General features: G+C 54.4%; 1 protein-coding gene across 5 annotated transcripts in view; it reads right to left on the bottom strand.

Annotated features, from left to right (window-relative positions):
* SCHIP1 (schwannomin interacting protein 1) overlaps positions 1–13,999 on the bottom strand; it is a 134,264-nt gene that overhangs the window by 8,102 nt on the left and 112,163 nt on the right. Inside the window, exon 1 of one of the 5 annotated variants that reach the window (XM_064665748.1) lies at positions 9,144–9,331. The exons of 3 other annotated variants lie outside the window; for them this stretch is intronic. In XM_064665748.1, coding sequence (XP_064521818.1) covers positions 9,144–9,173 — 30 coding nt within the window. In that variant the 5' untranslated portion in view covers positions 9,174–9,331. Of the gene's footprint in view, positions 1–1,590; positions 1,950–9,143; positions 9,332–13,999 lie in introns of those variants that run through there. One more of the 5 variants, XM_064665747.1, reaches the window with a different exon arrangement.

Here is a 13,999-nt window from a genome sequence, read left to right as displayed (position 1 = left end):
GGCAAAACAATCTGGGGCGGATGTTTTCCTTCTTAGCCTTGACCTTCCCCTTGGGAAGGTCAGTGGCCACCTTTGTTTAAGCCCAGGAACGAAAACACAGCTCAGGTTTGTGGCTGTGGAAGGTTTTCTGCAGCATCCCAGGACTTTCCCACATTCCCACAGAGGCTCCAGCAGCCCCAGCCCTGTCACCTGCTGCAGTTACAGCTGTTTATCCACCTATTTCCATCACCTCCTTGGTGTTTGCAGATTATACACAACCACCAGCTCCACCTCCTGCCAGCAGCCAACCCGTCCCCAATGTGCTGTGACACCAAAAACCCACCAGCTTTGGGTTAGAGCCCGAATTTATTCAACATATCATGGAATCCTTGCATGGGTTGAGTTGGAAAGAACCTTGAAGCCCATCCAGTCCACCCCTGCCATGGGCAGGGACACCTCCCACTAGCCCAGGTTGCTCCAACCTGGCCTTGGACACTTCCAGGGATCCAGGGGCAGCCACAGCTTCTCTGGGCAACCTGTGCCAGGGCCTCACCAGCCTCACAGCCAGGAATTCCTTCCAGTATCCCATTCTCTGGTAGTGGGAAGCCATCCCCTGTGTCCTGTCCCTCCATCCCTTGTCCCCAGTCCCTCTCCAGCTCTCCTGGAGCCCCTTCAGGCCCTGCAAGGGGCTCTCAGCTCTCCCTGGAGCCTTCTCTTCTCCAGGTGAACCCCCCCAGCTCTCCTAGCCTGGCTCCAGAGCAGAGGGGCTCCAGCCCTTGGAGCATCTCTGTGGCCTCCTCTGGACTCTCTCCAGCAGCTCCACGTCCTTCTTGTGCTGGAGACCCCAGAGCTGGAGGCTCTCATGGAAGTGGAGTCGAGGGGCAGAATCCCTTCCCACCCACCCCCAGCACCAAACAGGGTGCACAGCCCATGCCAGGCCCTGTCCAGGAGCACTGGGACACCCAGCCAGGCCACCAGGGCTATTTTTGCTGAGCTCTGTCATTACCAGCCTTGGATGATGACTATATTTAAAGTTCCAGAGCCATAGGCAGTGCCTTATTTTATCTCTGCAAAGCACAAGGGCTGTTACTGGATTTACAAACAGAAATTACAACCCCACGACATGTGTTTTTATCTCCTTTCCCTTCACAGGGGATTTACTGGTAAATGCAAACCCAAGTCAAACTCAAGCCACGTGGCAAAGTGCCTTAAAATCCCGAGGGTCTCGAGGTAAGAGATGGAAACATCTCCTGACATTTTCTTCATCATAAAGATATGGGAAGGCAGAGGGAGGAGGGTCTGCTGCCCTGTGCCAGGGCATTAAACACCTTGGAGTACTTCCCTGCCCCAGCCCCTGAATCCCATGGCCCTGGGAGGGCGTAGGGCAGAATCCTATAGCCCTGGGAGGGTGTAGGGCAGAATCCTATAGCCCTGGGAGGGTGTAGGGCAGAATCCTATAGCCCTGGGAGGGTGTAAGGCAGAATCCTATAGCCCTGGGAGGGTGTAGGGCAGAATCCTATAGCCCTGGGAGGGTGCAGGGCAGCATTCCATGGGTGCCCTCCTGCCAAGAGGGCTCCCGTGGGCAGACAAAGGCTCCTTTTTGTCCCTTACCTTTTTATAACTCCCCTCCCCGGCCGGTGCAGCTGCTTTCCTGATGACGTCACCCATTCCATCACCTCCCTCCCGACTCATCTCCTTCGCTCCCGGCTCCTCACGTGGCAACAACGGGGCATCTCAGTCCTTCCTCGGCTCTTCCCCGGGCACCGCGGGACGAGGCGCTCGCTCCAGAGCCGGGACCTGCCGCAGCCCCCCGGCCCCTGCCCGGGATGCCTCTCCAGCACCTCTCCCTTCCCGGCTGTTCCAGAGCACCTTGCTTTTCCCAAATAAAGTCACGGCGCCCCAGGCAGCTGATGAGAGGGAGGCGAAGGCTGTCGGGGCCAGGGAAGCCGCGTCCTCCTCCAGCCACTGCCAGCGCCGGATAAAAATAGCCCCGAGCCTTCCCCGGCTACACAAGGGCAGGAAAAAACCCGGTGTCTGATGTCAAAATCCAAGCCTGGCAGCGCAGCCCTGGCCAGGAGGAAGGGGCTTTTTCTCCCGGGGTTTTCACTGTGGAAGTTATCCCAGTGTGGAAGTAAATCCCCAGGAACCCGGGATATAAGGCTGGTGGTCCCGAGCCCTCGCAGGGCTGCTCAGGCAACCACAGGATGGAATTTTCACTCTACACAGAACCCACCAGCAAGGAGCTGTTTCTTGGCTAAATCAGCTTTGTCAGGTGCAAAAATTCCTAAATTTCTGGGAATGAAGCAACAGAACTCGAGGAGTGACCCAGCCTTACCCCTGTCCTGTGGGTGTGCAGGGCCTGGGGACCCCCAACCACTCCAGCCCTGGGTCCTGGGGGGGTCTGGGCTCACAGCCCTCAGACCTGCACTGCTTCCAGCTCCAGCTCCTGTCTCCAGCAGTCCTGCCTGGAGATCTGGCCTTCCCAACACAACCACTGACCTCCAGGTGCACAAATCCTGCTCTCCTCGCTGAGATCCCACCACTTGGATCAGCTGCAGACGGGCAGCTGGAGGCAGAGCTCGGGGCAGACATTCCTACAGGGAATCCTTAAAAGGTGGGATTCATCCCAAGGTTTCCCAGTGATCCCTAAAATGTGACCCACCAGCAACAAAAGTCCTCATTTCTGGTCCGACCCAACGGCACAACAACTTAATAATTTCAATTGCCCTACAGTTTTTACGTGTTTAATGATATATCCAAGTCATGCTAACATCATGTCACCCAAAATGCATATTCCAGTTAAATTACCAGCTCTGACAACACACAAATTATGCATCCCAGCATTAGTCTACTTGGCATTTTCAGGAAAAAACAGCAATAATAAATGTTTAATCCCAGCCTTCTCCCCGGATGGTGCTTTGTAACTGTAATTCCCAAATGAAACAAAGTGGTTCTCTGGATATTTCATTATTTTTAGTTCCCCTCCACCACTGAGTCATTGTGTCCTTTTCCTGCTGTTGCTAAATTAACTTCCTCTCCGGGGCCGTGGGGATGAATCCTGACACAATAAATCAGAGACAATAAAGAATGTCATAGCCCAGGGGGAAGGATGTGGTGGCCAGGAGCACCAGGCTGGGGGCTGAGCCTGCATTTGTGACCAGTCCCTGCATCATCCTCCCCTCACCCATCCAAGGGGGATGTTCCAGTGCCTCCCTCCCAGCTGGCTGAGATGCTGAGCCTGGTCCTGCTGTGCCCCTGGCACCCAACGAGCCACCCCTTTGCAAAGGGACATCAAAGCCACCCCTAAGGGTAGGAAGTGGCACAACCAAAAATGTACTCAGCCCTTTCCCCCCGTAGTTTTTAGGATATTTTATCCCCCATTCCAGGTTTCAGGCCAGCCCTGCTCTGCCCTACCCTGGCATGCTCCAGGGCCAGCTTTGCTGATCTGAGCTGATCCCACAGAGCTGGTCTCAATCTCCAGTGAAAATCCTGCTTCCAGCAGCTGCCTCATTCCAGGCAATGGGAGAAAACCCAACCTGGTTAAGAAGCACAGCTTGCAGCCTCTATAAGCACTGCTGAGGCACATTTGGTGCCCTCCTCGGTGCCAGGACCAGACCCAAACCTGCCCCTTTGGGATGGGCATCTCCCCACTAGCAGAGACCCAGCCAATTTAAATCTGGATATCAAAACCATGAAAGAAATGAATTCTGGGGTTGTTTCAGCTCAGGGATCAAACCCTCTGCTGTCCAGCCCCTTCCCCACCTACTGCACTGTGGGCCAACCCCCACAACTGTCTCTGAGGCCACTGTGTCTGCTTGAAACAACCCCAAAAAAAGCAGGATGGGAGCTACACTCCAGAAGCTCTATGATGGCATCACTGTCCACAGGCTCCTCACACACAGATCCCACCAGAAGGAAACTGGTCTCCACGGGCACAGCCACCAGGGCAGCTCCTCCAGCGATGCTGGAGGGGGAGAGAGAGCCTGCTTTTCTTTTTACAGCACGAAGGGAAAGCTCAGAACAGGCAGATCTGGAGCAGGTCAGCTGAGGTGTCCCTGGGAGGGAAGCACACGGAGCCAGAGCCACGGGGAACACTCGGGATGGGGACGGCAACACTCCTTAAGCGAGGCCAGGAAATAGGACACATCAACTTTTATGTGCTTTAAACACGCCTCGGTTGCTTATGGACAAGAAAGCAGCTAAATTTAACTCTGCTGTGCATTTGTGATGTTGCTGGAGCCAATAAAACCCCCTCCATGCTGGGGTGAACTCCACTGGGGGAGGAATCACCCCCACTCCTGTTTGGGATCAGCTCCCAAACACGGCTGGATACCGAGTCAGGAGAGAAAACCCCTAAATTCCCAGCAAATTTCAGTGAAAGCCCTCTGAGCCCATTCCATGGAAAACTGGTATTCATGGCCTTGGGGTGCCTGGGCCAGGGTATGGAGGTGGATTCCAGGCTCATGGAAATCTTAAGTTGCCAGAACTATTGGAGAAAGACTGTTTACAAGAGCATGGAGAGACAGGACAAGGCAGGAATGGTTTTAAACTGAGAGCAGGGTTAGAGGGGATATTGGGAAGAAATTCCCCCCTGGGAGGGTGGTGAGGCCCTGGCACAGGCTGCCCAGAGAAGCTGTGGCTGCCCCAGCCCTGGAAGTGTCCAAGGTTGGACGGGGCCTGGAGCAACCTGGGCTAGTGGAAGGTGTCCCTGCCCACGGCAGGGGGTGGCACTGGATGAGCTTTAAGGTCCCTCCCAACCCAAACCATTCTGGGATCCTATGATTCTATCTCATAAAACATTTATTTTAATGTAAATGTTGGAATAAAGCTCCTCTGCACAGCCCCATTCCCAGCACAGCATCCTTCCAGCACAGTGCCAAGCACAAGTCCCTGCAAACTGAGGGATGAGCAGGACCCAACCCTCCCTCTGATGCTGCTTCCCTGAGCTTTAACACACTCCAAGTGCTTTCCACCCACATTGCAGAGCTTTTTTTTTTTTTGGATCTCTGGCTCACCAAGGCCTCCAGCCTCACATCTCTGTAACAAAGGCTTTGTTTTATTGTCCCTGCTTTGGGATGCAGGGTCAGTGGCACGGAGGTTCCTCAGCTGTACCAGGCTCTACATCCCTCCATGGGCAGCCACGGGCAAGGGGCCAGGCCAGCAGCTTTCCCAGTGCTCCACACTGGGTTTTCATGGCATTTGAGGTTTTTCTCCGAGGCCTGTCTCTTGGGGTTATGTTCTGCCCTCAGAATTTGCACTCACTTTAATGAAAAACATGATGACAGCCTGGTATTTCTACAGCCTACAAAACCCTACAGAGATCAAACAAAAGAAACCTAATCCTCATTCTTCTTTTCTTTTTTCTTTTCTCTTTTCTTTTTTCTTTTCTCTTTTCTTTTTTCTTTTCTTTTCTTCCTCTTGTCTTTTCTTCCTCTTGTCTTTTCTTCCTCTTGTCTTTTCTTCCTCTTGTCTTTTCTTCCTCTTGTCTTTTCTTCCTCTTGTCTTTTCTTCCTCTTGTCTTTTCTTTCCCTTTCCCCTTCCCTTTCCCCTTCCCTTTCCCCTTCCCTTTCCCCTTCTCCCTTCCCTTCCCTTCCCTTCCCTTCCCTTCCCTTCCCTTCCCTTCCCTTCCCTTCCCTTCCCTTCCCTTCCCTTCCCTTCCCTTCCCTTCCCTTCCCTTCCCTTCCCTTCCCTTCCCTTCCCTTCCCTTCCCTTCCCTTCCCTTCCCTTCCCTTCCCTTCCCTTCCCTTCCCTTCCCTTCCCTTTCCCTTCCCTTTCCCTTTCCCTTTCCCTTCCCTTTCCCTTTTCCCTTTTCACCTTTCCCTTTTCCCTTTTCCTTTCCATGAGTCCTTCATATTTTAAGATTGTGAATTTTATGGATTCATTTCCATGGTTCGGTGCTTTGTGGGACCCTGTGAGTTCTGGGTGTCATCCAGCCTTGCCTGGTCCATCCCTGGGGCACCCAGCCTGACCTGCAACACCACCAGCACCTCCTAATCCATGGGAACACCAGCACCTCCCTGACACAGATCCTTCCAACAGACCCCTCTCCAGAAAACCACCCAAACAGAGACAATCCCGATGCCTGCACACAAACCACATCCCAGGAAAACCTGTGGAGCCTGAGAAGGACACATCACACCCCCTGACCCACCTCAGAAACGATTTCTAAACCAATAAAATCTCATTTTTTTTCTCCTCAGATCTCTTTTTTCTTTTTAATTTTCTTCGCACGTGTGAAGCCTGGAAACATCTCCCGAGCGACTGAGCCGCCAGCAGATACCTCAGCCCCTGACTGGTGCCAGAGCACGGAGCCAAACCCTGTTCCCACAGGCAACTGCCTCTTTGGAGCCTCCTGCCTCAGGCACAGGCACTGGATGCTGGGGGGGATTCTCTGCTTTTAAAGGAGAAATTCAGAAATCAGCCCAAGGAGATGATTTAGACACATCATCACCCACTTGTAAAACAGCGGTGAAGGAACACGGATAAAGAGCCTGGAGAGCCCAGTTCTGCTCCATGCAGAGATGGATCCGTCAGGCAGAGCTGAAAACACACATTTACAAAGCAAACTGAAGCCCTGGCTAAGGCTGTGGGCCAGCAAAGCCCAGCTGAGACATGCAGCCAAATAAAACCTTGAGTTCTGTGCTAAAGCCTGGATTTGCAGGCTGGACCTTCCTTCTGGACCTCACAAAACATCCCTCAACCTGCACGAGCTGATGGTTTTCTGGGCAAGCTGCAGGAGAAATTACAGAGCCCTAAACAAAATGCTTGACGTGGGGAAATAAATGGGTATAAATAAGAAAAGAGACACAGCTCAGAGAGAAATCCACGGCACGGAGAGCAGCAGCCTGTGTGACTGCAGGAAAGGATGCTGGGATCTCCAAAGAACAGAGGATCTGGCCTAAATTTAAGCAACCCACCTGCCTCAGCTACAGCCAAAACCCCAGGAGGGCCCACCTGCGCTTCCCAGAGCAGCAGTGGCAGCTCCTTTACAGGGGCATTGAGGGATTTTGGGGCACACAACACAAACACCGTCCTCTTCCTCAGCACCTGCCTCATCCCCAGCACCCTCCCTGCCACACATCCCGTGTCCCAGCTGTGATCTGGTGTCACCAGAGTTTTTCTGCCGAATTCCTTCAAAACAAACACGTTTCCAAGTTTTCCCATGCGCTGCCTCGTTGCTCCCTTTGATTAATATTTTGTTTATTTAGCAGCTTCAAAGCAAGGAGGGGAGCAGATCACACACACTGCCACTGTCCCCCCCCCCGGGGCAGCCACCAAAATCCCATCATTGCTGGCTTCCAGTGTGATCCCAAACCCGGGATTGCTGGCCACAAAAGGATTAGAACCCTGCCTTTGGGATAATGGCTTTGGGAGGGGGCTGGGGTTGCTCCTAATCTCTGCAGCGCTGGAGGAAGGGTTTGGAACAGATTGCATTCGAAGACATGGATTTTTATTTTTTTTTCTCGGATTTGTGTGTTTTCTGGCTGGTTTCACTCTAATATTTACTGGTTTGGAGGGGAGGAAGCAACCCATAAACAAGCAGGGCACGAAAGCAGAGGGAAGCAGCAGCACTGCAGAGAGAGCCGGTGCATGAGCACGCAGGGATCCCGGCCAGGCCCGTGCTGCAGCTCAGCATCGTCACCGTCACCATCATCATCATCACCATCATCAGCCCTCGCCCACCACCACGGCCCAGCTTCCACCCGGGAAACAATGCCCAACCTTTAACCCGAGTATGCTGGGAAAACATCCGCTGCTCCCAAACAATGGCACCATTTATCGAGAGCAACAGGCTCGGAGCTGCAGGGAAATCAGCTCCCCTAAAAGGGAGGCTGGAAAAAAACCTCACAACCCAGGATTTTTTATTCCCCCCCCCCCCCCCCCAAAGCAGCTAAAAATGGAAATTCACTTCCACAAGCATTTGCTAGGCTGAAAATACTCAGTGAAAAATCCTTTCAGCTCTTCTGTCTGCACATACAAATGTTCTGTGTATTTTCCCTTTCTGATGTATTTTGCAGTGTGAGATATTTTGTTGTGAAACACAGACTGAAGTTGGAATTAAATGAGGTGGGGGTGGGAAAATGAGGATGAGATGCTGTGCTGGGCAAGGCCCTGTTTGCTGAGGGTCCAGCTCCGTGAATTCCTGGGAATGGGTGTTTTGCACAACACACTCGGTGCTCGTAGGAAAACGCATTTCTCAGCATCGCCGTGGCAGAGGGACAGATGTTTGTGCCTTTAATAATCCACCTGTGTCATCGAGCCACCCAGATGCCACCCCTAAACGTGCCATCCAGACCCTAAAGGTGCCCTTTCTTGGGCAGGTGCACTCACCAGGACCCACCCTCTCTTCAGAGGGAAACGAAGCCACAACAACAGCCCACCCCAACTCTCACTCGCTCCACGGAAATAATCCTGATGTTCCCCAAACACGGGGTCGCTGCTGCCGCCCCCACCACCCCAGGGACCCCCCAAGGATGGGGGCGGCCGCGGTGGATGCTCAGACGGAGCAATTCTCATCCCCAAAACAACACCAGCTCTTACAGAGATTATTTAGCAGAAACTACGAACCGCGACCGGGCTGCAGCCCGGGAATACCCATCCCGCGGGGCAGCTCTCCCGCCTGGATCAGTCTGGGAAGCGCAGGAAATGATATTCTGCTCTAAACCTGACATCACTCTCCTGCGGCAGCTCCGGGAGCGCCAAACCGCAGGGAGCGGCTCCATCCAGGCAGGAAGGGATACAGGCAGGGAGCGGGATACAGGCAGGGAGCGCGATACAGGCAGCGGGATGCAGGCAGGCAGCGGGATGCAGGCAAGGAGTGGGGTGCAGGCAGTGAGCGGGGTGCAGGCAGTGAGCGGGGCGCAGGCAGGGAGCGGGTGCAGGCAGGGAGCGGGTGCAGGCAGCGGGGCGCGGGCAGGCAGCAGGATGTCGGCAGCACATCCCCGGCCCCGCTGCGCCCCCGAGCATCACATGGCGAGCACAAAAGCCCCGCGGCCGCTCTGACTCCCCCCGGGGAGCGGCGGGGCCGGAGCCCACGGTGCCAGCCCGGCCCGGCCGCCCGCGCTGCCGCAGCCCCCGAGCCCCCCCCGGCTGGAACGGGGCTGGCCCCGGGCTGGGGGGGCTGCTCGGGGCTGGGGGGGGGTCAGGCCGCGCTCGTCCCTTACCTGGTAGGAGCAGTTTTCCTGGTGAACCATCTCGGTGCATCATCCGCCGCTGCCGCCCCGCCGGCAGCGCCCGCAGCCCCGGCGGGGGAGGAGGAGGAGGAGGCTGGGGAGGAGGAGGCTGGGGAGGAGGCTGCAGCCCGGGCCAGCCGGTAAGATGGATGCGGCCGCGCTGCTCCGCCTGCGCAGCGGCCCCGGGGAGCGCGGGGGGGCCGCGGCCGGTCCCGCCTCCGCCCGCACACGCAGCGCGGGGGGGGCCGGGCAGGGCCGGGGCAGCCGCGATCCTCCGCGGGGAAAGGGGGAAAAATACCCCAAACACCCGCCGCGGACACTGCGCTATGGGAAACACTCCCGAAACAACCCCCCCAAACACCCCCGGGCGATGCTGCGGCAGCCGCGGGTCCGGCCCCCCCGAGCCCCCGGGTGCGGGAGCGGCCCCGCGGGTGATGGATCGCGGCTGCGAGGCACCAGCTGCCCGAAGACACCTCAGATAAGGGCGAACAGGCACCTTCCCGCTGCCTTCTGCCACAGCGATCCCGCGCGGGATTTGCCGGCAGAGGCTCTGCCCTACATTCCCGGCTATTTATACCTTCTCCAGCCCGCAGAGAGGGAACGGCAGCTCTGCCAGGGCAACCCCCTGGGCCGGGCCCCCACCGCACCCCCGACCTGCTTTGGGATCCAGGGAAATCCACGGGACAAGGGGAAACGGCCCTAAGTTGAGCCTGGGGAGGTTCAGGTTGGATATCAGGAAAATTTCTTCCCTGAGGGAGTGGGGAAGCACTGGAACAGGTTCCCAGGGAGGTGGTGGAGTCACCATCCCTGGAAGTGCTCAGAAAAAGAGAGGATACTTCACAATATGGTTTAATGGGCTTGGAGGTATTCAAAGGTTGGAACTGATGATCTTGGAGGTCTTTTCCAACCTCAGCACGAACCCCCCCAGCCCCGTTTACAAGAGCTTGGGGCTGTTCTGGCCCTGGCCATGGTTGGGGATGAGGACTCAGCAAGTCTCGTGTTCAGTTCCTAATTTTGGCTGGATACAGCCCATCCAAGGGGCACGAAAACACCCAGAAAGCGACAGGTTTGGGCTCACCCCGTGCACTGGGCACTCTCACCCAGGCAGGCACCAGCCACCAGCAGGAATTCCAGGCCTTCCCCTCCCTTCCTTAGGCAAATAGGGCTTTATCCTGCTCCCAGTCCCAGCTGCAGGGACGCACATGACTGTGAAATCCAGACACACTTGCTCACAGCTCAGATTTGATTCCCCACACCAGATGTGCCTTTAGAAAAAAAAAGGCCTTTGTAGGATCATCGCTCTGCCCCAGCTTTTCCAGCTCTCCCAGCTTCCCACCAGCACAAACAGGCTGGAGCAGCCGTGGGCGGATGCATGGAGAGTCCCTGGAGTCCCTGTGCAGCTGGGACATGGATGGAGAGAACCCCCAGACCCTCCTCCCCAGTGCCCTCTGCCCTACAGCAGGAAAGCTTTCAAAAAAAACCCCAGATATTTCCTTTAAAAAGAAAAAAAAATAATATATTCTGCATAAGTTTCTAAGAGAGGATGAAGTCACTGCCTGGTTTTTACTGCAGAGAATCCCACTCAACCACCTGGGTAATAAAACATGTTTTGCTGTTTCCAAACATTAAAATAAAATTCAAAAAACCCCATCAAAATAAAACATCTCCAGTTTTAAATATACCATAAATAATAAAATAAATATAAATTAAATATACCATATAACCTTGGGCTTGCTTTGCAGAAGTATCTGTGGCGAGCTAAAAGCAGCTCCCTGCATTACATAAACTCTAATGCCATTTATTTTGTGCATCACAAGGAAAACTCCCAAAATTCCCCCCCCCTACTTCCCACATGCTGATCTATCTATAACAGTGGTGACTCAGAGCTGATCCCAGTGGGGACTGCACCAACCTGGTGTGGCATGGGATGAACCCCCCAAATTATTAAATAGCTGATTCCTTTGGAAAAATGACCCCAGAGAGAGCCACGTTCACCTGCTGCAGCAAAGCCACCTGTCTGCAGCAAAGCTCTTCCCTCCAGGATGAGCCTGGGATGGAGGTGGAAAGGGCCAGGGATTATCCTCAGCCTCTGGATTTGCTCCTCTGCCCTGTATCCATTTGCATGATCCTTGCAGAAATGAGGTGGGAAGGCAGGTAATAATTAAAGCAGGGGGTGATTACGTTGAGTGAAAGGCTCCTGGCAGCTCTCCAGGTGGGTCACTGGGAAACTGCTCCTGGATGAAGGCAGGGAACACGTGCTGCTGATATCCTTGGAGACACAACCCAGTGGGAAGCCCCAGGGAATGCCCCCAACAGCCCCTTCTCAGCTGGGAAGAGAAAATCAGGGGGTACCTGCACTGCCTGGTTTGCATTTCTTATCGGGTCACCCTCTGATTTGGGGGTCTTTTACCACTGAGGAGACAACCTGACAAGTTTTCCCAAAGCTTTGCCCAAACCAGCTCAGAACAAGAAACATGTGGTTCAGGAAGGCCTGGAGAACATCTCCACGGGGTCTGACACAACTCTGGCATGAAACTCTTCCCTCCAAAACCCCTCCAGGGCTCCTCCAGAGGGTCCATAGAGATGCTGCTCAGGGACAGGGGCTGTCCTGGCTCAGTCCCCCAGCCCGGACCTGCAGGGGAGGTGACACCAGGAACGGGCCAGGCCTGATGTCCTGGATGCCTGCAGGGGTGAGGACACAAGGAATTCAATCCCATGGCACGGGCAGCAGCATCCCTGCTCCTCCTCCCCATGGACACACAGATCAAAACCACACAGCTCTACCAGACACTCCAATTCCTGCAGTGAACAACAGGATTTCATTAATTATCCATCTATGGAAGGAGAAAACACCTGGTATCCCCAGTTCTGGGGGAAAACATAGAATTTCTGATTCTGTGCACGTACTTTGAGGATTTTTTTTTTTTTAAGCCTCCATGGCACATCCCAAGTGCTGCCCATCTCCAACAGCCCTGTTTTCAGGGAGGCAAAGGCAGGCAGCAGAATTCCCCCTGCCAGGCTGTCCCTGCCTGCCCCCATCCCAGCCTTCTGCTTTCCCTGGCTGCTGCACCTCTGCCCCGGGTCCAAGGAAATCATTAACAGGGCAGAGGGAGGGACACACCGGGGTTATCGGCTCTCCCATCATCATTCCCGCTGGGGGGAAAACACTCCTTGGAAAGAATAAAGCCGTGCAGCGAAGCCAAACCCTCCCGTTCCCAGTGCCTGGGAGAGAGGGCACCCGTGGGAGGGGAGGGAAGGGAAGCAGCCCGGCCGGATTACTCACCGGGAAGCCGCAGCCAGCCCTTTTCCTGACGTGTTTCTCTTTTCTCGCTGTCCCACACATTTATTTTTACACACACGTGTCGTGCTCTGTGCCCGAACCCCCCACCAGCTGCAGGGACTGACACAGCCCCGCACCCCCGGGGCTTTGGGATGGGGAGGAAAAGGGCAGGAGCGGCTGTTTGTTCCATAAGGCAGGAGAGGCACGGCATTCCTGCTCTCCCAGGGAAACACCACAAAGGTTTTCCTGCCCACGGTCATTCCTCCAGGGGCCTTATCAGCTGGGAAGGTTTATTTTTCAGGCTGGGACTGGCCAACCCCTCCAGCTCATGCAAAAAGCCAGGCTGAATTAACAGGCTTTTTTATTTATTTGTTTATTTTTTCCCAGTCTCAAAATAACAGGGAAAAATAAGGGAGGAGCTGAACACCTGGGAAAACACTGTTTTGATTTTCACAGAATCACAGAATGGCTTGGGTTGGAAAGCACCTTAGAGACTGCCTAGTCCCAAACCCCTGCCATGAGCAGGGACACCTTCCACCAGCCCAGGTTGCTCCAACCTGGCCTTGGGCACTTCCAGGGATCCAGGGGCAGCCACAGCTTCTCTGGGCAGCCTGTGTCAGGGCCTCGCCAGCCTCACAGCCAGGAATTCCTTCCCAATATCCCATCTAACTCTCTGCCAGTGGGAAGCCATTCCCTGTGTCCTGTCCCTCCATCCCTTGTCCCCAGTCCCTCTCCAGCTCTCCTGGAGACCCTTTAGGCCCTGGAAGGGGCTCTCAGCTCTCCCTGGAGCCTTCTCTCCTCCAGGTGAACCCCCCCAGCTCTCCCAGCCTGGCTCCAGAGCAGAGGGGCTCCAGCCCTTGGAGCATCTCCGTGGCCTCCTCTGGGATAACAGCCCATCCCAGCAGAGGGAGATGCTCCTGCTGCCCCCGTGTCCATGGACTTGCCCAAACACAACGAGCTCACAGGGAACCAGGAATGAAACACAGCATCCCAGGATTTCAGCTTTATTTGCTGATGATTTCCTGGGAGTGAGGGATTTAGCTCCTCTTTAAGCCAAGCTAAAGCTTTCCCAGGGTTTAAATCCAGCAAGAAAAATAAAGAGAAAAGAGATTATTTTTAATCAGTTAATACTAGACATCTGCTTGAAAGGGGAGCATTTGTTTGGATTACACCCATGGATAATGTTTTAGACTATTACTTTTTTATTTAAGGAAGATGATGCTGAGGGCTTTGCCATCATTTTGGATGTGTTACTCTGCTCTATGAGAGGATAAATCTCCAATGACTTAAGAGCCCAATGTCCTTCCCTCTTCTATGCCCCTTTTACTTCCCTGGAGGTTTCTGGAGTCCTTTCCAAGCAGCACCTTAACAACTCCCCTCAAGAAGAACAGGGGGACCAGCTGATTAATTTAGGATAAAAATACATAATACATAATCAAACCACGATTTTCTCTTCCCTCAGAACACGGAACAGAAGGATACAGCAATTCCACATCCTGATTCCTCTGATGCACAGGATGTCAAACAGGGAACTGGAGGGAATCATTTAAGCCACACAAGTATTTAT

This window comes from Pseudopipra pipra, chromosome 10 (assembly GCF_036250125.1).
Source record: "Pseudopipra pipra isolate bDixPip1 chromosome 10, bDixPip1.hap1, whole genome shotgun sequence".
NCBI classification, from domain to species: domain Eukaryota; kingdom Metazoa; phylum Chordata; class Aves; order Passeriformes; family Pipridae; genus Pseudopipra; species Pseudopipra pipra.
The sequence above is the reverse complement of the archived record's forward strand: the minus strand, read 5'-3'. Positions and strand labels throughout refer to the sequence as shown.